We start from the raw sequence: 24789 nt of genomic DNA, 5'->3' as shown, positions 1-24789 counted from the left end.
CCCCATGCAAGGACCAGGAGCCTGAGGGCAATGGCAGTGATGGTTACTGAAATGTAGTTTTGCCTTCTGGAAATGGGAATGATAGTCTGTGCTGTGCTTAACTGCATGGGGCTATATAAACACAGAATGGGCCAACTAGGGAAAAATGTCATAGAAACATAAGACATTCTTCTTTATAAAGGAAGGACATGACTGTTTTAGGATTAGCATCACCACTAACTTAGTTTGAAAGTTTACATATTTCAGAAAAAATCTAATAGAGATGCTTCTTGCTTTCTCAACCCTCCGATGTCTATGGGAGTTGAAAACCTTAATGGACCCCAACACAGATCTGTTCTCCTGAGTATGAACTTGGGAAGAAAGATTCTTGGAGACAAGTTAACTGGTTGTACCTTGGCTTTGACAACTCCATCTTCTGACAGATCTTATATACTTGTGTTCTCCAACAGGTTGAAAACAGAACAAACCTAGAGTGTCATGTGGCCAAGTGAGATTTTTTAAAATATTTATTTATTTATTTATTTATTTATTTATTTATTTATTTATTTATTTAGAGAGCATGCACTCACGAGCAGAGGAGGGGCAGAGAGAGAGGGAGAGAGAGAATCCAAAGCAGGCTCTACACTGTCAGCACAGAGGCAGACGCAGGGTTCAATCCCATGACCTGAGCAGAAATCAAGAGTCGGATGCTTAACTGAATGAGCCACCCAGGCGCCCCAGAGATTTTTTAAATAAATGTAAAAAAAAGCACACAGCCAGGCCCTGGGTAACATTTGAGGGCCTAGGGCCAAAGTACAAATTGAGACCCCAGCTTGTAGCCTGCCACCTTTCTGTTCCCATCCCCAAGCTCTGTTTTGCCCTATACAGGGCCTTATGTGCATGTGTACGGATATCCAAGCTTTGTCTGCCATCGCTGCCCTCAAACTGCGGCCCTCTTGGCTAACCCACGGCCCTAGGGGTGCACACACCCGAGGTGCGGTCCACCCTCAGGGATGATACCAGGGAAAACACCAAACAGGCCTGAAAGGGGCTTGGGCTTTGGAAGCAAAGATACTCAAGGCTGGTTCTAGAAGGGGAGCATAGGGTATGAGTGGGGGACACCTTGACCCTGCAGGTTCTTCAGCTGTTGGGACATCCCCTGGAGACCTTTGAAGTGCAGAGTCTGGGGCAGAGGCCTTGGTTACCTGCAAATGAGGACAGAGCTGCACCCAACTCTGTGGTTTATGTTCAGAATAGCATCTGGGGTGTAAGATAAAACCTGAAAGCTCTTCGGATAAAGAATTAACTGTAAGGAGCTGAGAATTTGGGGAGAGAAGAATGGAAGAGAAGTCATGTAAATACGCTCTGTTCCCTTTGAAGTCACATGGCGCTCTGCCCCCACCGCAGCCCCAGCTCAGTAAAGTCCCACCTGTGGCTGTTTCTGGCCATCACTGGAGGGTTTGGTTTTGATCCCATGTCCGACATGAACGCCTCACCTGAGCATCACAGTCTGCCACCTATGTGACAAGACACTGAAATGGTAAGATGACCCCATAAGCATTAAGATCCAAAGGTTTTTTTTTTTAACTTTTTTTTTTTTTTAACATTTATTTATTTTTGAGACAGATAGAGACAGAGCATAAGCAGGGGAGGGTCAGAGAGTGAGGGAGACTCAGAATCCGAAACAGGCTCCAGGCTCTGAGCTGTCAGCACAGAGCCCGATGCAGGGCTCGAACTCACGGACCGCGAGATCATGACCTGAGCCAAAGTTGGACGTCCAACCGACTGAGCCACCCAGGCACCCCAAGATCCAAAGGTTTTTAAGCAAAGTTTTCAAAAAAAAAAAAAAGATTTTTCAGTTTCCAGTGACCATCAACTTTTTCATTTGTCAAGCAAGGTAAAATAAAGTGAAAGGAAAAGACAAGAAAGTCTAGCAGGAAAGAGGATGGGTTGGCTGATACAAGTAATTGCAGGGGATATGAAGATCTGTCTTGCATTGCCTCTGGGCAGGCCACCTCCAAACAGCAAGGAAGGGACCAGAGGCAGGGGCAGTTCCTCCAGAGATTTTTGGACTTTGCCTTCTCTGTGCCTAGCTAAAAACCTTGAAAGGAAGGGCCAAACTTCTTAACTGAATCACAAAATCTTCTTTTGTTGCTGTTCAAAGTCTCTTGCTCCGCAACATACACTGCCACCCAAGCGCCCCCTTTCAGTCGTCTAAGCTTCTATGATAAAGCCAGACAGACACCACTGACATTTCCTGCTTCCCTTTCACCAGGTGAACCTGTGCTTTGATCAGTTTGTCTACAAGCTGGCGGACCAGATCTTTGCTTACTACAAAGCCATGGCTGGCAGGTAGGAGAGTCCCAGGGCCATGAGCAACAAGCTTTCTTAGACTGCCACCTGTGAGACATAGTTTCCTGTTGTAAAAAACCTCTCTTCTTCTTTAGCACCTAAGGAAATTGGAGCGATCCTGTGGGCCTGGACTGGATGCTAAAATACGGAGAAAGGAAAATAGGCAGATTTGGTGCTGCACCTCATGGAGCTTACAGTCTAGTTGGGGGTAACAGACATTAATAAAAACTGATGAAAGCACAGTGACAAGGGAGGTTGCATGCTCCCTGTGAAGGAAAAGTTCATGAGAATTTACGGATCTGTGACCGTTAAACCTGAACTAGTCTTTGGGGTGAGGAACTGGAAAGGCTATCCTGAGAAAGTAACATTTGAGTTCTTATCTGAAATTGGTAGGCATTAATTAAAAGTGAAGGATGGAACAGGAAATTGCAGGCAAAGGAACTGTTTGCAAAGTCCCTGTGGCAGAAATATCATATTGACAGCACACTTACTCCATAGGGCAGTTGAGACAATTAATGTGAATTAGTACATGTAAAGGCCTCATTCACAGACCACAAGAAGAGGCAGGTTGCATGATGAAACTGAAGAGGTAGGCAGGGCTCAGGTGACGGGGCTTGTAGGCATTTACCTAGGAGGAATAGAATATCACGGGATGGTTTCAAAAGTATGACAGAGACCTCAGTTTTTACTTTTAAAAATCTGCCCTATTAAAAACATAAAAATGTGGAGAATGGATTGGTGGTGAACAAGTAATGGGTATATAAATATAGGTCAGATAGGAGACCAGTGAGGAAGTTGTGGTAAGATACATGTCAAGTGTTCGAGGCTTGTTGGTGTTGATTGGCGGTGTGTGTTGATTTAGACGCCCATGAATTCCTGGGTTGCAGGAACCCGTAACAGAACTGGTCAAGAAAAACCTCAAAATAGGTGTCTCTCTTCTTATTGGAAATCCAAGTCTGTAAACCAGTAATATCAAGAATAGTTACTTAACCAACAGAAATTATTTTTCTTTCTATGCAAGGAATTTGCGTCATTTTGCTTTTGACGGCTAGAGTTGCTCTGACATATTTCAAAGAGAAGCTGATGTACAGAGCACACAAGTTCCTATTAACAGAGAATGCACATCCAATGAAGGGAGCAGCTCTTAATGATGGAAAATACTTTCTGGGAAAGCACACCAAACACATAGTCTTTCACAAAGTAATCACTTAGCACATGTCTGGGTTGAATGAGAAGTGGTTAGAACAGTGAGTAGGGCTTCCAGTGTCTCTAAAATAATTCTCATTTCAAATATGCTGTGTACACAAACCCAGACTTGTCAAACCCTGATCCTCTGTATATTTAGTTTATAAAACATTCTTATCTAAAATACTGCCCTTAATCTATACTACTTACTCCCTACAAGGTGAATGTTTTCCAAAAATATGGGTGGCTGGGGGAGACTGAGAGAGGTTGGGAGAGTCCAAGAAAGCACAGGAAGGAAAGAATGATCTAAATCAGTGCTGTCCATTAGAAATATAGTGCAACCACAAATGCGAGCCGCACATGTAATTTTAAATTTTTTAGTAGCCATATTTTAAAAAGGAAAAATAAACAGGTGAAATTAATTTAAAAAGTGTTTTTAATGTTTATTTATTTTTGAGAGACAGAGACAGAGCATGAGCAGGGGAGGGGCAGAGAGGCAGGCACAGAATCCGAAGAAGGTTCCAGGCTCTGAGCTGTCAGCACAGAGCCCGATGCAGGCCTCGAACCCACAAACCGTGATCATGACCTGAGCCCCTGAGCTGAGCCCTTGACCTGAGTCAAGGCTTAACCGACGGAGCCACCCAGGCACCCCTAATTTTAATAATATATTTTCTATCATCCAATGTATCTAAAATACAATTTCAACATGAAATCAATATAAAAACATTTTTAATGTTTTTTATGTATGTTTGGGAGAGAAAGAGAGCAAGCGCACGGTGTGGGGGGTGGAGCAGGGGGCGATAGAGGATCTGAAGTGGGCTCTGTGCTGACAGCAGAGAGCCCGATGCAAGGTTTGAACTCACAAACCGAGATTTCGTGACCTGAGCCGAAATCGGACGCTTAACCGACTGAACTGCCCAGGCACCCCAATACAAAAATTGTTAAAGAGATAGTTTTTGTTGTTTTTTTTCCTAAGCCTTCAAAGTCTAGTGTGTGTTTTACACTTCCAGCACATCTCACCACGTTGCAGGTGCTCTGTGGGGTCCTGTAGCTGGTGGCTGCTCTCCATGCTGGACAGTGTACATTTAAATTATGTCACTTTCCTACCTAAAGCCTTTCAATGGCTGCCACTGACATCTAGAAAATACCTAGCTTTTTTACTGCAGCTGATGTAGTCCCATGTGATCTGGCCCCTAGATTAACCTTGTAAATTCCTTTTTGCCCATTGGTCTCCAGCATGCCTGCCCTTTATCCATACGGACCAGCTTTTTTTTTTTTTTTCAATGCCAGAACACTCTCCCCCCAGATCTTTCCATTTTTAGCATTTAGGTGTCCATCCAGCAAAATTGCTTTAGAGACGCTGTCTTTGACCTCCAACTACCAAATGATCCTGTGTTGTTATTTTCAGAGCACGATTACTCTGCATTCTGTACCTCAGTGTGAAAGATAATAATAGCACATCTAACTCATAAGGTTGTCATGAAATTTAAAATGCCTGTGTACATGCATGTGTGTGCTTGAGAAGTAGTAAATACTATGCAGTATTTTCTCTTGCATGACATTATTTAACTTCTCCGTTTATTTATTTAGTTGTCAGTGTCTTTACCAGAAGTAAGCTCCGTGAGGACAGGAACTTTGTATCCCCAGTACGAGAATGTTCCCTGGGATATGGCAAGCATGCACTCAGTTGCTTTTTTGGTAAATGAATAAAAGAGGGAGGTGACTCAACTTCTGTGTTGCTTGTCTTTAACCTGGAAGTTCTGCTTTATGTTGAGCTTTTGTGGCTAAAAAGAAATCCGAACTTTGCTCTAAAGCAGAAAATAGTTTTATTTGAAATACATAAAATAATGCTTCATGAGTAGATCCTACGGTCTGAAACAGATGTGGCTGGGTGATTGGAAATCACTCACCATCATGTTTACTGGCCTTATTCAACTTTTATCCCTTCAGTGTCCTGTTGGATAAACGTTTTAGGGCCGAGTGTAAGAATTATGGAGTCATCATTCCATACCCGCCGTCCAACCGCTATGAAACGCTGCTGAAACAGAGACATGTCCAGGTATGGTGTAGAAAGCCGGAGCAGAGGTGGGACAGGTTAGAGAGTAGCTATGAAGTTAGTGGGGAGATCAGAGATCAGGACTAAACACTCTCCACCCTGCGTACTGCCCATGTGGGTTTCTGACCGTGGTGGGCATAGCACAGCCACAGAATCGTGCAAATAACGAAGAGGCATTGGCATCGCGTGGTTCAAGTTCTAGGCTTCTCATTCTGCCCCTAGGACATTTCTGTGGCATAGTAGCCAGCAGAGTCTTAGTCTTCTTGTCATAAGCTGTGGCTCACTTCTTTCCATCAGGACTGCCGCTCAGAAATGGGCAAATGCTGGTCTAAGGGAAGGCAGGCTACTTCATGCTTAAAATAAATTGTGTCAGCCAAACCCATACTAGAAATCACAGTTTGGTCTTGTGAGGTTGGTTTCTGTTAACATTTGACTGCAAATGTAGAGGAAATGCTGCCAGGAGCTCAGAAGCATCTCCCTGCTTTAAAATGTTAACATGAGCCAGGCAGGCAAAATACAAGATGCTCCAGCCACCCAACTCCTAAGCCCTGATGTCAGCCACGCAGCGGTGAAACGGCCTCTAGGCCATGACCTTTGTGTGCTTGGTACGTGGGCCACGGTGTTTGTGGAGTAGACCCAGGTGAAGGGCCATGGCTGAGAAGTACCCCTGGTGGAGAGGAAAGGGTTACCCTGGAAACCCTGGACATTTTCACTGCTCTGAGAAATCAAAGCAAAACAGAATTATGAGAGAAAAAAGAACGAGCTTCACTTCTGTCAACAGCAGGAGCTCAATGCTTTTCCTTCAACCTCTCAGGAAATTACAGCTATTAGTTACTCTTGCAGTCAGAATTAGCCACAGGACATTAAATACTGAGGGCTTTTATGTGCACATGATGGCTGTAAGGGGTCTTAGTTGGTAGAAAATCTCCCAAAAGGGAAATCGAAAAAAATAAAATAGTTAAGAATTAAATTTTAAAAAGTTAAGAATAATCCTTGGGCACCTAGTAAAGTGCAGTGCACACAGCAGGCACTCAGTAATTGTTTATTGCTGTTCGCATAGCATCTGCAATAATCCCCGTGTGTGTGCCCTGATGGAAATTATCCTAAGTTCTGTTTTCCATGCTGTAATCAGCCCTTCATTCTCGTGTTTCTACACTCATCCCCATAAGGGCATGCAGGACAGATGCAGGAAGAACCTCAGGGCTAAATGTAGGAGGCCAGCGTTGCATGGGATGCCAGAGCCTGTCCTGAGCCTTTTCCTACAGTATGAATGAATCACATTTTCGCTCCACTGTTTATATTTCAAATTGACAGGAAAGTTGAAAGAATAACACCATGAACATATATATACTCTGTAGGCAGATCCATGATTACTAATGTTATACCACATTTGCTTCACTTTCTCTTATATACTTATTTTTTCTCTCTCACAAATACGGTAACAGAAATGAAGTGGTTAAGAATAATCCTTAGGCACCTACCAAAGTGAAATATATGAATATATGTGTTTGTGTATATACATATGTATGTGTGTGTATATACATATACATATATATATATGTATATATATACACACACACACATACACACACACAGATATAAAAAGTGCAGATAAATAGTATATAAATATGTGAATAGTGTATGATATGTATACTATAAATACGGTGTATATATAGTGAGTAGTATATAAATAGTAAATAAATATATAATCTATAAATAGGAAATAAGTATATATAATATATAAATATATAGTATATATAATTTATAAAAATATATATTTATATATAACATTAATATATGTATGTTTAAATATACATGACCATTCAACAAAACTGCTTTCAAGAGGCTTTCTCTGACTTCCTTTAAATATATGTACTCTTCTTAGCCATTTGAGAGAGTGATGACACTTCACTCATGAATACCTCAGCATGTATCTCCAAAGAATGAAGACATTGTCTCATAATCAAAATAGAATTATCATACTCAGGAAATTTGACAATACTCTTTTTTGCATAGAGTCCCCATTTGTCCTAGTAATGTCCTTTATGCTTTCAATCCAATTTTCTATCAGTGCATTGCATTTAGTGGTCATGTGCCTGTGAGAACCTTAAGTAACTTTTCTCTCTGTCTCTTCCATGCAGTTGTTGGGTAGATCAATTGACTTAAACAGACTCATTACCCAGCGTATCTCTGCTGCCATGTATAAATCCTTGGACCAGGCCATCAGCCGTTTTGAGAGTGAGGACCTGACTTCCATCGTGGTAAGGGACAGGGGGCCCATGGGAGTTCTGGTCTGGGATTCCTTAGACTTGAAGCCTAGCTACAAGTGTTGTTAACCTAGTACTGAGCTAGTTAAAGAGAAGCAGTGAGTCTCTTTCCCAAATGAATAGAGCAAGAAATGAATGAGAGTCACCTTACCCTCCTGATTGCCTTGAGATCTCTGAGATGACCAATGCTGGGGCACAGCTGCTTTTCCTTTGGGCTACTACAGAATCAAGAAAGTAGGGGGGTGGTTCTGAGAGCTAGGGAAGGTTGCACAACAGTGAGGGTGTCATGGGTGTGCAGTAGTATTGGTCCCAGAAGGGCTCTGTGCTTGGTTTTTTAAAGCTCTGCTGTTGCCATCTTGAAATTCTTAATAATTTTTTTAACAAGGGTCCCACTTTTCCATTTTGCACTGGGACCTGCATACTATGTAGTTGGTCCTGATGCACAAGCATGGGACAGGCCTACTTTCTTCTATTAAACAGTAATTTAAGGGGCGCCTGGGTGGCGCAGTCGATTAAGCGTCCGACTTCAGCCAGGTCACGATCTCGCGGTCCGTGAGTTCGAGCCCCGCGTCAGGCTCTGGGCTGATGGCTCAGAGCCTGGAGCCTGTTTCCGATTCTGTGTCTCCCTCTCTCTCTGCCCCTCCCCCATTCATGCTCTGTCTCTCTCTGTCCCAAAAATAAATAAACGTTAAAAAAAAAATTAAAAAAAAAAAACACAGTAATTTGAGCTACTCTCTGCTGACTCTTCTTCTCCAGGAATTAGAATAAACTTGATTGACCAGTCCTGAAGTGAATCAAAGGAGGACTTTAATGCTTTCAAAAGCAGATGAGTGGAAGGAATGAGAGAAATAAAAAATCACCATTAAAGCACCATGGTGACAATTGTTGGGAGCAAAATCCAGCAAAGAATGCTGAAATTAGTGGCAGAGCTTTGAGAAGAATATTTTGTGATTCCTCTTATTATGAGGTCCCTAGAGTAGTAAAATTCATAGAGACAGAAAGTGGGATTTTTATTACTGGGAACTAGGAAATTGGTGTTTAATGGGTACAGAGTTTTGGTTGAGGAAAATTAGTTCTGGAGACAGATGGTGGTGATGGTTGCAAAATAATGTGAATGTACTTAATGCCACAGAGCTATACACTTAAAAACATTAAAGTGGGGGCACCTGGGTGGCTCAGTCCATTTGGCATCTGACTCTTAGTCTCTGCCCAGGTCATAATCTCACAGGTTCATGAGTTCAAGCCCTGTGTCAGGCTCTACACTGGCAGTGTGGAGCCTGCTTGGGATTCTGTCTCTCCCTCTGCCCCTCCACCTGCGTTCTATCTCTCAAAATAAGTAAATAAACATTTTTTAAAAATGCTTAAGATGGTAAGTTTTATGTTATATGTTTTACTATAATTTTAAAAATTACTTGAAAATTAAAAAAAAAATGAAGAAGCAGGATTCTTGCACACATTATCTTCTTCAAAATATTTATTAACTCCAAAGGGAAGAATAATAACTGTACACTGGGGAAACTTGGCAGATACCATCTTAACCAAGCATCAAAGATTAACATCACCAGTGTTAACAGATATTCATGTATCCCCCGTTATGTATTCTTCTGTGGTATTCTTGCCAAAATGCATGTTCTCAACCTAATCATGAGAAAATATCAGATAAATTCCAATCAAATAGCATTTAAAAAAAAAGTGAACAATACTTTTCAAAAGCATCCAGATCATACAAGACTGAGATTAGAAAATGTTAGTGATTGAAAAAGACTAAGGAGATATGACAATTAAATGCAATGTGAGATTCTGAATTGAATCCTAGAACAAACAAAAGGACCCTCGTGAAGAATCTGATGAAATCTGAATAAGTGGTGTCATTTAGTTAATAGAATTGGACCAATGTTTATTTCCTACTTTTGATAATTATGATTAGGTAAGACGTTAACATGAGGAAATTGGGTCAAGGATACACAGGAGCTCTGCTTTTTCACAACTTTCCTGAAAGTCTAAAATTATTTCAAAATAAAATTTGCTTTCTTAGGTGGACAAAGTGGTTAAAAACAAAAAAAACAATAACAACAACAACAACAACAAAAAACGGTGACTAGGAATGAGGGTCTAGAGTCAGAAAGACCTAGCTAGGGTCCCAGTCCTGGCCCTGCCACATACTAGCTGGGCAGTCTTGGCAAGTTACTTCACTTCTACCAGCCTGTTTCCCCATCTCATGATGGAGGAATATTAGAATTCACAGTATAGCATTTTTATAAGGATGACTCTTTACAGCCTGGAAGAGCTTTGCATAGTACTTTGCACTTAATAAATTATAACTTCTATAAAAAAAAAAGAGAGGAGCATAGAAATTTGGGGCTAACAATGAAACATTCTCAGAGTGAATTTTCAGTAGCATTTCTTTTTTTTTTTTTTTTTTTTTTAACGTTTATTTATTTTTGAGACAGAGAGAGAGCATGAACGGGGGAGGGGCAGAGAGAGGGAGACACAGAATCGGAAACAGGCTCCAGGCTCTGAGCCATCAGCCCAGAGCCCGACGCGGGGCTCGAACTCACGGACCGCAAGATCGTGACCTGGCTGAAGTCGGACGCTCAACCAACTGCGCCACCCAGGCGCCCCTTCAGTAGCATTTCTTAAGAGGACTTGCCCCTTAAATGCTCACCTAAGTCCTGGGTCAGTGACTTTAAGAGATTATAATATAGCGTATGTTCTTCTGGGAGATCTATCTTAAGAAATGGATTTTACGAAAGGAAAGAAAGAAAAAAGGAAGGAAGGAAGGAAGGAAGGAAGGAAGGAAGGAAGGAAGGAAGGAAGGAGAAAGAAAGAAAGAAAGAAAAGAAAAGGAAAAGAAAAAAGGAAAAGAAAAGAAAAGAAAAAGAAAAAGAAAAAGAAAAAGAAAAAGAAAAGGGAGGGAGGGAGAAAGAGAAAGAAAGGGAAGGAAGAAAGGAAGGAAGGAAGGAAGGAGGAGATTATTCTTTGTTTATGCCAAAATGTTAGCAGTGATTATCTCCAAGTGGTGGGATTTTTGTTTTCATCTTTGTTGTTTATCTGTATCTTCTTGTTGTCCAGTAATGAATGAGCCTATCTCATGAAAAATCTGTTTTGAGGTGTTGGTGGGTGTCCATAGCCTCTTCCCACTCCTTGAAAGGCACTGAATGTTCTTTTAGCTGGGAACAAAATCAAAACAAGCAGTGAAAGCTGGTGTTTATCAGGTGAGGGCAGCCCCCAGGAGAGTAACCACTTCCTGTGAAGCCCAGGAAGAGGAGACCACAGGGATGCTCTCTCCTGTGGGGTCGGGAGGCCCTCATTGGCCTTGGCTCAGAAGCTTCTGCCTCTTCTGAGAAACAAACTGAGGAATGTGCTCCCTTCAGCCCTTCCCTCCACCTTAGAAACTCCACTCTGAGATCAGAAGGCGGCTTGATGCCAAGCTGGGAGGGTGGCAGGGATTTCTCAAGCCAGTTGTCCTCATCCTACACAGCTGAGCAAATAGATTCTGGGAGAGCTCTGATGCTGAATTGGAGGGCTGGCAGCTTGCAGGCTGTGTTTTGTTTAGGCTATAGAGCACATTTGAAATTTTGAGCCAACATTTAACATTTGGAAGAATTTGAACAAAACTGCAGAAGCTCTGGCAACATCACACCAGCCTTTCCAGATGGCAACAATTGTCTAGAAATGACTAGACGATCCCATCAGGCGGGTTGTGCTCTCTTTAGCTTGCCCCGAGCCCCACTGGTGCACTTCATTCCTGTGTATGACCTTCCATGCCTTGCTGCACCTGACTTTGAGACCCCTGTTCTTCTCGCCTACCTGGGGTCACAGAGCAGGTCAGCGGTCCAATATGGCTGACACTCAGTTTTTCTGGTTCCCAGCAAAGAGCTCTTTCTACTCTTTCACAGAAGTTGTCCCATGAAGTGTTTTATTTCTTCAGTTCTGCTGCTCTGCGTTGCTCTCAGTAAACTGGCTTGACTATAGAAAATTCAGACCTTCTCAGAAGGCACCTGAGCCACCCACATGGCCTTGTAAACCTTCTGTGCCTTGATGCACTGGGTTCTGCATCCCAGAGGCAGGTGCCCTCCTATGATTTAAAGGCCAGAAGAACATAGCTGATGCCAAAACAGTTTGAACTATATAACAAAAACCTCGGTGCGGTTGCATGATGGAAGAAGTAGATCTACATTTCTAGGAGCCCCCCCCCCATCAGCAGAGCTAAGAACTCCCTCCGTTGGTCTCCCTTGTAAACACTGATACACATTTGTGAGGCTCTTGAAATCGCAGAGCATTAGAACAGAAATTGTTCCCTGGTTTTTTATTTGCAGTTGTCTGCCTAGTAACACAGTACCTCAGTGTACCAAGGGACTCAGTGAGCTCGGAAATAAAATCATTAGCATTTACTCCTTTTATGTTATTTTATGTTATTTTATTTTATTTTATTTTATTTTACCCATTCTAAGTGAATGGGAACAAAAATAATAGTCCAGCTGGCTAGGCCCTAACAGAAGCAGAGAGGTGATTTTCTCTTTCTTCCCTTCATTTGCTTCACGGTGCACAGTGACTGGAAACATATTCTTCCAGTTGCCATTCCAGAACTAAAATCCAGATTTTGCCCTTCTTTTGAAAGACCCTGGGATCTGTCATCACTGAGCCCATTCTGAAGAGGTAATACCTGTATGGAGCTAAGTGGCGGCTTCACCCTTATCTGGACAGACATTTTGCCACAGAGACCCAGCCCCAGGAATCCCCCCCTGCTCCTGCCTGTCTCTCTTGCCTGAGCTGTCTGGCCTCTATAGCCATTTAGGTTTGCAAGCTTTGATGCAGTTCTACACCCCCAATTTAGAGCCCTAGAATCTGAGTTTCAGAAAGGCAAATCTCTCAGATTCTAAGCATAGTCTGGGGCCTCTACCTGACCACACTCTGAACCCCAACCAGCATTAGGGAGGTCTTGTGGCTGATGAAAATAAAATTGATTCCCTGATATGGGGCTGCAGCCTGTGACCATAAACACCTGAACTCCACATCCCAACCAGTAAGGCTGGCCCTCTGGCTGTCCCACTTCTTGGCCACACTGGTGAACTGCCCTTGCCAGTGTTCATTGAATTTTTATATTGTAAAACGTCTTTACTTTAACCATTGTTACTTTTCTTTTTTTTTTTTAATTTTTTTTTAACGTTTATTTATTTTTGAGACAGAGAGAGAGCATGAATGGGGGAGGGTCAGAGAGAGGGAGACACAGAATCTGAAACAGGCTCCAGGCTCTGAGCTGTCAGCACAGAGTCCGACGCGGGGCTCGAACTCACGGACCGTGAGATCATGACCTGAGCTGAAGCCGGCCGCTTAACTGACTGAGCCACCCAGGCGCCCCACCATTGTTACTTTTCAAAGGGCTTTCTTGGCAAACTGCTTCTTTACTCCAGGCAGCTACATCATAGGAGCCTAAACATGTGATTTGACGTCAGAAGACCTGGGATCACCTACTAAACCATGTTCTATATTCCCTGTGTGACCCCGGGCAAATTACTTCACCCTCTGAGCCTCATTTGTCCCCTCTATGAAACAGGAGGATCTCAGAAAAGCACTTCACCACAGCAATATGGGAGTGTCCTAGAGCATCAAAAAGAAGGATGCCTTCTCTCTGCATAAGATTGTGCTTTGATTCTTTTTGACAGCAGCACAAGGGACCAAGCCAACCCAAAGGGGTCCACTCTCCTTTTACTTGCCAACAAATGCAGTGACCTGTTGTATGTGCATATTGTCCACTTTGCTCCCATTCTCTGCTTGAAGGTAGGGTTCCAAGCAATCACATGGGCCCTTGGTTCATGGCTTTCAGCTGTACCTTCACCAACATGAAACCAACCCTGTGACTGAGAGACACAAGAGGAACCCAAAGGAGGGGGCATTCTGCCCCCAGCTATTTTTTTAAATTTCTATCATATACAGTGGTTAAGAATATGGACTTTGGAGCCCAACTTCCTGGATTTGGAGTCAAGCCAGTTAACTTCTCAAAACCTCAGTTTCTCTGTGCATAAAGAAAACCATAATGGTAACCATACAGGGTTTTTTTGAGCATTAAATGAGTCAACACACATAAAGTGCTTAGGATACTGTTTGGCATATATTAAACTGAACCATATGAAACTACTAATACTCAATAGTATTTAATAAAAGACCAGTAGCTTCACATGGTCTGACCTAATTGTAAGTACTTAGCGAGTGGTAACTCATGATTGCTTTCTGCAGGGCAGAGATAGATTCTCTGGTGACAGCCAGTCAGACCTTTCCTTTTGTTGACTTGCAACACTGAGAGGGGAACTTTTCCCTCACTAATATGGGAACTGGAAAGCAAGCAGGCATGCTTTCCAAGCAAGGGACGTACAGACAGGGGACTTGAACCTGGTCTGTGGTCCCCTTCCCAGAGCAGGCATGCAGCTTCCCTCAGCACAGTCTGGCAGTCCCTCCTCCAAAGAAGAGCGTGTTGTCCCATGTCACTGTGGGATCCTAGTCTCCACGTCAGCAGCTGGGAGGTTGTCTGAGAGGCTCTCCCCCGCTTGAAAGGAATCCATAAGATAAAGTGGTGCACGTGTAGAGGATACGTGTATGTCCTCAGCAGCCATGGGCTCTCTCTGGCAGGAGCTGGAGTGGCTGCTGGAGATCAACCGGCTCACGCACCGGCTGCTGTGTAAGCACATGACCCTGGACAGCTTTGACGCCATGTTCCGGGAGGCCAATCACAACGTGTCTGCCCCCTATGGCCGCATCACCCTGCACGTCTTCTGGGAGCTGAACTTCGACTTCCTCCCCAACTACTGCTACAATGGGTCCACCAACCGGTAAGGGACTCCCTGGGCCAAGGGGGCTGGGGTGGGCTGAGGGTGGGGGAAACAGTTCCTTCCTGCAACAGGCATCTTTTGGAGTCCCTCTTGTGCTGCAGGTGGGGATGCCATGGTGACCAAGCAGACACCTTCCTGCCTCTGAGAGCCTCCAGGCTAGAGGAGGATGCAGGTGATCCAACAATCACACAATAGATGTACTGTTAGAAACAATAAACTTGGAGATGGAAAAGAAGCCCCAGTCATGAGAGAGAAAATAGCACCACCTAATCCAGTCTGGGAAGTGATGGGAACTTCTAGAGAGGCTTCTTCCTCTGAGGAAGTAATGCTTGAGAAGAGATGTGAAGGATGAGTAGGAATAAATAAGATGAAAAGACAGGAGAAGAATATTTCAGACAAAGTCTCCAAGGAACCTAGAGAGCCTGGTGAGGGTAGAACAGATGGGATGGGGAATGGTGCCTTGAAAGATAGTGCAGGACCCAGGAAGAAGCAGGAACCAGGCCATGCACTACTCCATAGGCCAACATAGGATCCCGCATGGTGCTTTATGATCAGATGGTACCTTTATGAGGACATCCACATGCATGAACACATTCATGCAAAACAGGCATACATGTGCATGACGAAGTGCTGCGTGTCTCCTGCAAGGTGCACACAGCCCTGGGTCGGGCACCGAGGTGAGGACATAGACCTAATCCCTCATCTCCACAGAGGCTCAAAACCTGACAGAAGAGGTGAGATGTATTCACGCACAACGCAAATACGTGAGGGGCACCTGGCTGGCTTAGTCGGTTAAGCGTCTGACTCTTGATTTCGGCTCAGGTCATGATCTCATAGTCATGAGAAGAAGCCCCACATTTGGCTCCACATTGGGCATGGAGCCTGCTTGGGATTCTCTCTCCCCCTCTCCTTCTGCCCCACCCGCACTGACACGTACACACACACTCTCTCTTTCTTAAGAAAACACAAGGCCATGAGGATACACAAATATGCATGTGTTTACAGGTCTTCTCAGTACTCTCAGGGCCTGGCTCAGAGCCAGTATTAAATTAGTATGTGTTGAATGAATAGAAGGGTCTAGGAGGAAACCACAGATGAGCCTAAATCCACACACTTAGCAAGACAGACTTCCAGTTCTGTAAAGATTTGGGACTTTTAATCCTCTTGAGCAGAGATCTGCAGACTATCGCCCACAAACCACATCTTGTTGCCAACTGTTTCTGTACAACCCGTGAGCAAAGAATACTATTGACATTTTTGTATGGTTGGGGAAAAAATCCAAAGAAGAATTCTAATTTGATGACAAGTGAAAATTATTTGAAATTCATAAAGTTTTACTGGAACTCAGCCGTGCTCATTCATCTACAATTGTTTATGGGTGCTTTCACACTACCAGCAGAGTTGAGTAATGGTGACAGAGACCATCTGGCTTGTAAAGCTGAGAATGTTTCCTATCTGGGCCTTCACAGAGTTTGTGGAACCCTGCTCTTAAGAAGCCAAAGTGGGTGGATAGGGAAGGATCAGAGCCCCAGAGAAGGCCGTTTTCAGGCCCAGCCAATTGTCACTTCTTGCCTATGTCCTTGTAAGCGAGCCATAAACCCAGAGTCTAGCCTGGGAATCTGGGCTGCAGTTTTCCCATCTATAGAAAGGAGACACTAGGGGAATGAATGGGAGCATGTCAGAAGAGTTGTGTCTTTATAGGCAATCACCTAAGAAACAGTGTGGTTGCACCTGGTCAGGAGGGGCTCTGGCGAGGCTGTGTCCCGTGAAGAATACTCTTTGGGCCTGGTTAACGCCCTTCCCCTCTCTTTTCTTCTGCTAGTTTTGTTCGAACTGCCATTCCTTTTACTCAAGAACCGCAAAGAGATAAACCCGCCAACGTCCAGCCTTATTACCTGTATGGATCCAAGGTGAGTAGTCTTGCCTGTGTCCTACTTCGAAGAGGGCTAGTAAGCAAAAGCAAACAGAAAAGTGTTTCCTGAATCAGAAAAGTAAGAAGATGTAGAGATAAAGAGGCAGTAGTGAGAAACAAGTACAAGCAGATTCATCTTTATTTGTGCACAACTAGCAAGCGCGGGGGTGAACGCAGACCCGGGGGGGCTGGATCCTGGGCGGGAATTGTTTGGGGAGCACGTCACAGAGGTGAGCAGGGAAGTAGGTGTGTGGGGCTTCTTGTCTTCACCCCATCTCCTGTTTCTCAGTCGATTCATTGTCATATCATCCTGCAATTCTGGGATTTTTTTGTGTTCCATAAAGATAAGAGATTTGCAGACAGGAAGCAATTGGGAAGGTGGAGTTTGAAGGAAATCCCAGATCCCTCGAGCTAGAGCTGAGAGACAGGTCTTCTCCCGTCTCTTTACTGCTTTGTTCACAATGCACATCCTGACCCTAACTAGACCTCCCAAATGGTGCCCTGTTCTAGACCCTCAGTCCTTTGCCATTCATTAAATAGACATTTATTAAGCGCCCACTATAGGCCAGACACTGGGCTAGATTCTGCATGCTGGGAATATATCAGAGATTAAAACAGATGTCATTTCTGCCCTTCTTGAATTTCCACACCCATGGTAGAGACAGGGGGAAGTGTTCACAAAGTCTCACGACACTGTGGTATGTGTAGGAGATCCATTTCTTACCCTGCGGGTGTGAAGGGGAGAATGACACCGACAGGGTGAAATGTGTCAACCAACAGCAGCAAAGGCAACATTTTTCTTCATGATGGAATAGAAATGGCCACCTTTGACCCCGTTTTTTAAAAAGTAAGCACAGATGTACTCAGAAGAAGAACTTGACTGAATATATATGAGAAAAGGTACTCCTCTAAGGTCAGGGACCCCTAGATCAGGAAGTGTGGCAAACCAGTGAGCTCCCACCACTTGGGCCTACAGGTGGGTGGGCTTAGAGGCTCTTGGGATGATGCTGGGACAGTGCAGGTGTCCTCTCCAAGATGGCCAGTCTGGTCAAAGCAACTTTCTCAAATCAAGGGACATTATAGCCAGCATTTTGGGTAGTTCACAGACATGTCATTGAAAACCGCTGAATTACAAAGTAAGAACAACACCTCCCACTTCAAATCTCTTTCAAACCTTGTAATTATAACAAGAAGAAAGACTTCTGTTGATGCTAGTATGTCTTAATACCTTCTGCTCTCCAATCTCCCTTTTTATCAAAGCTAAGAGAGCAGACCTTAAGCTCAGAGGCTTTAATAGGCAACAGGATCTAAGTCAAACTTAATATTATGTTGTTTTCATTATGTTTATTCTTATATCTCTTCTGTTTATAGAAGGAGGGTGCTGGCTTTTCATTTATGGAGTCATAGAAGTCTATCTTTTAAAATAAGTTTAAGTTTGAAAAGTGAGTCAGAAGAAAAATATTGTTAATAACAGTAGAGATAATCTGTGGTTTAAACAAAATGAAGGTGGGGTACGAGGTGTTATGTGATAGCCTGAAAGCTGGAAAACACTCTAGGGCAAGGCTCCTCAGCCTTTCCAAAATAATCCCCCCAACAGCAGTGGACACTGGACATCTGCCTCAGCTGACTGGAAGTATAACCCAGAGAACCCACCATCAACTCGAAAGTTTCCTCAGAGTATTGTGTTTTATTTAAGCCATGCAAATTTTGCTTTCTCTACCATAATATATTCATGTTTGTTTTAATATTAAAATAACATTTTAAATTCCTAACTGGGTTCCCCTAAATGGACGCTCCTAAGAGACGCCATATTTCTCCTTTGACATACCGTGAGGGTGTATGCTTTCCAGCTTGAGAAGCTTTGCCATGGGGCATCCATCCAACCCAGGCGATCCACAAGAGCACTGACATTTGAGGGGAGATGAATGGGCAGCCTAGAGACGCATTTTTACAAAAGAACTACTGTATAGAGGGCTTTAAGCTACATGATGCAGGCTGCTCCTCCCTACCTCTCACTCCCCAAAACGAGGCAGTATGGCGGGATGATCACCACCCCCTCCTAGTAAGGCACCCTCATCAGGGGCATCCTCATTGTCGGCATCCTGGTCAGCTGCTGCATCCTGGTTGTCTTCAGCTTCTGCTTCTGGTTCTGCATCAGCTCCGGAGTTCTTGCGTGGCATTTCCACCAGGGGGAGCCCCTGCAGGTCTTCCTCTCTCTGACCAAGAGCTGGGGCCTCCTCCGGCCATCTCACCAAGCCATTGGCTTCCTCCATGTGGCCGGCTCTGTAAGACCATCGAGGCTCATGGCAACGGATACACCAGAACTGGAGGCAGATAAAAGCTAAGACGGCTGTGAAGCAGGCCAGCAGAATGGCCATCAACACCCAAAGGGAAATTTGGGGGTCCACCAGGGAGCTCCCAGCAGCCAGTGGACTCTTATCCAGGGTATGGAACATGGTGCAGTAGTGCCTATAAGGGAAGGCAGCCTTCTTGCAACTGATGCACAGGAAGTAGAGAGTGGAAGGGGCGAGGTGTTCCAGCACCACAGAACTGATCGTTCGAGGCACTTTCTCCTCGTGGTGGAAGCTGTAGCGAAGATAGCCGGAGAAGATGCTGTTCCAGTTGGGCCTATACATAATATGGTAATAGTCCTCCAGACAGGGCTCCGAGGACGACCAGGAAATGATGGCTCCTGTATAAGAAACGTTCCCAACCTCGATGTTCATCCTGATTCTAGAACCAGAATCAAAGTGAAAAGTGACATCCCCTTGCTTAAGTATTTATGATCATCATACCAGCATATATTACACATTCAAGATGGAGACTAATAATTGTCCCTATTCTACAAAGAAATGGAGGACAAGAGGTTACGTCACTCAGCTAAGGTATAGCTAAGAAATGACAGAACAAAATCAGGGCTGTCTCATGTCAAAGCCTGAGGCCTTCAGGCCTGAAAAAGATGCACTCACATCCCCCCAGCCTCATCCTGCCCTGGCTGAGATCTTTTAGGTACAACATTGTTTCCAACCCTTTAAAATAAGAAGAGAGGCAATAAAAGAAATCAGACAACCCGATTAACGTCCCTACATTAGTCACCACACGTTTGCGACCTCCAAGTCAGACAATTATATCACCTACAATATCCCTTCTGGAACTTCTGCTTTTGCTGCAAGTGCTGTGAGCTCAGTCATCTAGAACATTCTGCCCACTGCGATTTTAGCCTCCCAGCTCTGTTGCCCGTGAGAGAGGAGATTTGCGTCATCACTCCTTGGCAGCTGATTTCTCCCCAATGCCTCTGCTCCTGTTTTATTTCTTTGTTTGTTTGTCCAAAGGCAAACGTACCCAGGAAATTAGTTGTGTAGGTCAAGACAATCAGCTCCTAATACCAGCATAATTGCTACTGCTCAGTATCTCTGGTACTGTGAATATCGATGATGATACTAACCACCAGCAGTTAGTGAGTGGTTGCTGTGTCACATCTAGTATGTGTCATGCTGCATGCTCACAGGCCATAATAAATGTCACACCCTCTGAGCTAGGTCCCCTTTGTATAGGTGAGCAATCTGAGGTCACTCAGCTGATAAGTAGACTCAAAGCCCCGTAATTGCTGGATTTCCAAATGCAAGGCTGCTGGGTTTAGTTACAGGATGTTACCGCAAAATGAGGTGTTGGTACGCAGACCTGGTTGCTGTTTTTCCACAAATCAAATGAGCCCTCTTCAGATTCCCAGCCTTATGGCTTTGGTAAGAGAACACCATCTTCAAGATTTGGGGGTTTCTCTTAAATTCTGTCTGTTAGAGACATAGTGTTTCCCCTCCACTGAATTGCCCCTGATCTATGATTCAGCGACAGCTGTATTCATTCAACCTGTGTATGTTCATGTACAGGTCTTACCCAGCCCTATTCTCTGCCCCTTCTGTCTCACGTGAAATACAGAAACCTTCGTTTTAGATATTAATGACCTAGTAAAAACGCGTCAACCAGATTTTAACCTGAATTGGCTATGAAGCCAAACTGATTTCTATCACAAGCTGCTTTCTGTCTTCCCTGCCTCCCTCCGACCCTCTATTTTCATGCCCACTCTCCTAGAGGAGGTGGGCAGAGAGATGCAGAGCATTGAGTGATTTTTCAGTCCTTGTTTTTCTTCCCTAAGGATGACAGTGAACTAAAATGCTCGGGAAGGGGAATAGTTCCCTTCTGTTTGGTTGGAAATTTCATCCCAGAAACAGGCAATGAAAGGGACAAAACAGGTGTGCTCAGATCCCTCCCGGGAAGGTCATTGCCAAGGAGACTATTTGAGCTCCCTTCATCAGTCTCCTTTCTCATAAGCTCCCCCATCCACTCCACCCCACACATCCCTATAAACACACTTCTGACCACAATGAAAAGAGCTTAATTCATTACTTATAATACAGAGGCTATGGCCTTTGTAAAACCCTTCCATCAGGGGTGATAGGGAATCGCGTTTTTTTGTCATGACTCTTCTCTCTTGTTTGCCTCACATCTGCTGCTGGCTGTCTTTGCAGACTGAGTTCTCTACAGCAGACATTTTTAAGAGCTTTCTGGCAAGACACTATAGCAGCATCCTCAGCTTGGGAGACCAAATCAGTCTCCCTTATTTGTTTTTCTTTCTCTGCTTCTGTTTCTAAATTCCCCCTATTTTTAGCTATTCATATTACCATTGCCTGGCCGTCCTCCAAGCAGAGTGTGAAAGGAGAAGCCATTTCCATTTCCAAGAAGAGTCATTTATGTCCCTTACCTGATGCTCGCGGTGGATCTGGTTAGAACGCAGCCTGCAGAGGCAGAGACAGAGTGGACCAAAGCTGAAGGAATGGAGCCTTCTCCCCTCCTCTGCTCTGGGCTCTCCTTGATGTCTCTCTCGCCACTGTCTGAGTAATCCCACTGTCGCCCCCAACGCTCACATTATTCATTTCTTCAGATCAGCATCATTCACCATGGCAACCAGCAGGCATCTGTACGCACGATGCTTTCAGGGACCAGTCTGGAAAGGCTTTTGCCCACTGAGAGGAGCTCTCATTCCTTTGGCCAAAAAAAGGCAAACAGTCTCCTGCAAACTGATCCTCAGAATGGTACTGATTGTTCCAAGGCTGCCAGATTTTCTCTGTAATTGGCTGGCAATCATTTTTTGCCCCATCTAGACCCTCTTTGGACAATGGTCAAATACAATTATCAGTTATCCCACAATTTAAACAGCAATTTTATCCCTTGCCCTCCCACCCCCACCCCACCTCCTACCATCTTCTTTCTTTATTCTTGTCTCCTGTGGCAGTCTCCAGATACATGACACTGGTCAAGACTCTTTTATTCTCTGGGCCTCAGTTGCATCATCTGTAAAGCTGTAGCCTTGGGCTAGATGGGGATGGCAGATAGAAAGCAGGATTCTACCCCCTGCCCAGTCCTGAACCCACGTCAGGCTTTCTAAACCATCACAGCATATGTACTGGGTTGATTTGAGTCTACCCAGAACCTCAGGGTGTGACCTTATTTGGAAATAGGGTCTTTGTAAATTTAAATTAGTTGAGGATCTTGAAATGATACCATCCTAGATTTAGGGGGAACACTGAATCCAATGACTGGTGTCTTTATAAGAGAAAGGAGAGGGAGATTTACACAGAGGGGCACAAGGGGAAGGAGCCATGTGAAGACAGAGGCCAAGGTTGCAGTGATGTCACCAGAACCAGAGAGTGCCAGGCACTGCCGGGGCCTGGAAGATGCAAGGATAGAATCTTCAGTGGTCACGTGGCCCTGCCAGCACCTTGATTTCAGGTTCCTGGCCTCCAGAACTGTAGGATGTTACAGTGTTGAGGCACCACGTTTGGGATCATTTGTCACAATGCCCTTAGGAAACTGATACAACACTTCTTCCAGTTGGGCTCAGAAACACAGGCATCCCAAGAAGCTGCTTCCCAATCCATCAGTTGGAGCTGAGACCAGAAATGGAAACCCTTTACTATTCCTGGATTGGATGATCCGCAAAGTTCCTTCTCTTTGAAGAACCCTGACTCTACTTCCATTTCCCACAAAACTATCTGTCTCCGCAATTCTACCCCTTCCTGGTCTCATCAACCTCAAAAGAATTTGTTGCCAGCACTCTATGGGGGCGAGCACAGAGCACATCTGATATATGAAGAGAATCAAGTTCTGTCTAAGCTACCAAGTTTGTGGAAATTTGTGATAGCAGCCCCGGCTTAGGCAGATTTAGACCTGAATTATTTTACACAAATTACGTGCTTTTAAAAGTCAGGGTTTCTTTCTCTTATTGGTTCTTGGCCAAAGTATCCAAGTGAACCCATGAAAGTCTCCTTGTGATCCACATGAGTGATAATCAAAAAGTTCTGAAGAGTTTCCCGGTGAGTCACAGACCCTCCCCTGGCCAAGGGTCTCTGTGAGCCTTGGAGTCCCGGGATGTCCCTTGATTAGACACTTGCTCTGTGTCTTTCCCATAGCATTAGGTCTTCCCAGGGGCCTGTCTAAACTCTGCCATAATGTGTGCTAATGGTGACTCCCTGCAGAACATAAAAGTGTCCTCTCCACAGAAAGGCCACCGTGGTAGTTTGCAGGTGCCTTTTGAAAAGGTTATTTTGAGGGAAATAAAAATACCAGACTTGGGAGGCCTGTGGAGTGACGAGATAGAACTCAAGCCTTTGCCACAGAAAATTGGAATTTATTTTTAATGCTCCTGGATGCCATTTTTAACGCTGAGCTTCTTATTTGAGAAGTTGAGACACTTAGAGAATGGGAGTGAGGCCTAGAAGCCTTCCTGTTTCACAGATCCCAAGGGAAGGGAGGGCATCCTCAAACCATACGACTGACTAGAGGCAGAGCCAGCAGTGAAAAGCATGCCCCCAACCCTGAGTCCTGGGTGCGTCCTGCCCCTTTGGCCATCACCATCTACCAGCAGCACCCAGAGGAGCCAACGCAGCCCTCGGTGCTTGAGATAAATCTTCTGGAGGCACTGGCCTCAGGAGATCACATCCCAGGAAGGCTTACTCTTTCTCCACCTTCAGAGAGGCCAGGACGGCCCTGATTGATTTACACCATTAGTAAATTACTGCTAGAGGAAACCAGCCAGAGTGGGGGTCCCTGTGCCCTTCCTGAAGGTGGCAACAAAGGGGTGATGTGAGGGTATCCCCAGTCCCAAAGCTGGCTGACACCCAGCACAAGGTCGTTGTTCAGGGTACAGACCTTAAAATCCCAAGGCTGGGTTTGAATCCTGCCTCTGTGGCCTTGACGGATTCCCTCATTTTTCTATACCTTGGTTAACTCTTCTATTGATGCAAATATCAAGAATACCTGTCTTACAGTGTTGGAGCAGTGTAATGAACCCATCTCTGTGAGTGCCGGGCTTAGGAACAGTAGTTACTATTCAGAAGAAAAGTCAGTGGGTCAGAGCCATTGCCTGAGTTGACTGTAGCTTCTTCATCCAGAGGCTGATATGGACAAGGTTTGCACCCTACATGATCCTTCCTTCCTTCCTTCCTTCCTTCCTTCCTTCTAAAAAAAGTTTTATTTTAAATATATGTATGTGTGTGTGTATGCGTATTGTACATGAATTAAAGAATACAGAAAGACTCAAAGACAACAGCCAAATCCATACAACTCAGAAATAACAAAATGCATTTTGTTGCATTTTACATGTGCTTTATCACTTTACCCAGGTGACAACTCTTTGAAGTAGGCCTCTTATCACCATTGTACACAGGGGGAAGCTGAGGCTCAGAGGGGTTAATTAACTTGACCATCAACACAAAGTGAGGCTTGGCAGAGCCGAGCCGTCTCCCGGTCTGGATCCCTAGAGCCGGCGCTCCTGGCCAGCCTCCCTGATGCACCACTCTTGTGCCTGCCTTATTCTTCAGTCAACAGTAATCAACAGGAATGTTTACCTTTGCTTAGCTTCTCTTCAGCAGTAGAGACAGGACTTCACAGTTTAGTGGATTCCAGAATGATGGGAGCAGACGAGGAATTAAAAGACCTCAGAGAGAACATCCAGCCACCTGAATGTAGCCATAGAAGCAGGGAAACCATTAAATACATCTGGAGAGATGCACTCAGCGTGTGTTTTTCCTCTTCTGAGGTTCCCTGCTCTGGAATCTGGAGTCCACGTACCCCTGACCAAGAGCTCTGTCACTTAGGGTGAGGGGTGATACTAAATGTAAAAGATGTTTAACAGCCAGGCCAATAATTGAAATT

The 24789-nt window shown here is 44.5% G+C and overlaps 2 protein-coding genes across 7 annotated transcripts in view; one reads left to right on the top strand and one right to left on the bottom strand.

The window, feature by feature from the left end:
• The window catches only part of CYFIP2 (cytoplasmic FMR1 interacting protein 2), a 129634-nt gene that overhangs the window by 58149 nt on the left and 46696 nt on the right, over positions 1-24789 (top strand). For all 6 annotated transcript variants that reach the window (XM_043597333.1, XM_043597309.1, XM_043597327.1 and 3 more), the window contains 5 exons: positions 2255-2331; positions 5467-5575; positions 7714-7833; positions 14467-14666; positions 16489-16576. In XM_043597333.1, coding sequence (XP_043453268.1) covers positions 2255-2331; positions 5467-5575; positions 7714-7833; positions 14467-14666; positions 16489-16576 — 594 coding nt within the window. The remainder of the gene's footprint in view (positions 1-2254; positions 2332-5466; positions 5576-7713; positions 7834-14466; positions 14667-16488; positions 16577-24789) is intronic.
• Positions 16702-21824, bottom strand: FNDC9 (fibronectin type III domain containing 9). The gene is made up of 2 exons (XM_043597346.1): positions 21338-21824; positions 16702-19311 (listed from the first exon to the last, which is right to left on the bottom strand). Exon 2 carries the CDS (start codon positions 19302-19304, stop codon positions 18591-18593), a length of 714 nt encoding a protein of 237 aa, XP_043453281.1. The 5' UTR covers positions 19305-19311; positions 21338-21824; the 3' UTR covers positions 16702-18590.

This window comes from Prionailurus bengalensis, chromosome A1, assembly GCF_016509475.1.
Source record: "Prionailurus bengalensis isolate Pbe53 chromosome A1, Fcat_Pben_1.1_paternal_pri, whole genome shotgun sequence".
Taxonomy (NCBI): Eukaryota; Metazoa; Chordata; class Mammalia; order Carnivora; family Felidae; genus Prionailurus; species Prionailurus bengalensis.
Note: the sequence above shows the minus strand (reverse complement) of the source record. Positions and strands in the feature narration are given on the sequence as shown.

Bases quoted from the DNA above. Each gene is read 5' to 3' on its own strand.
- FNDC9 (XM_043597346.1), bottom strand. From the start codon at position 19,304: ATGAACATCGAGGTTGGGAACGTTTCTTATACAGGAGCCATCATTTCC.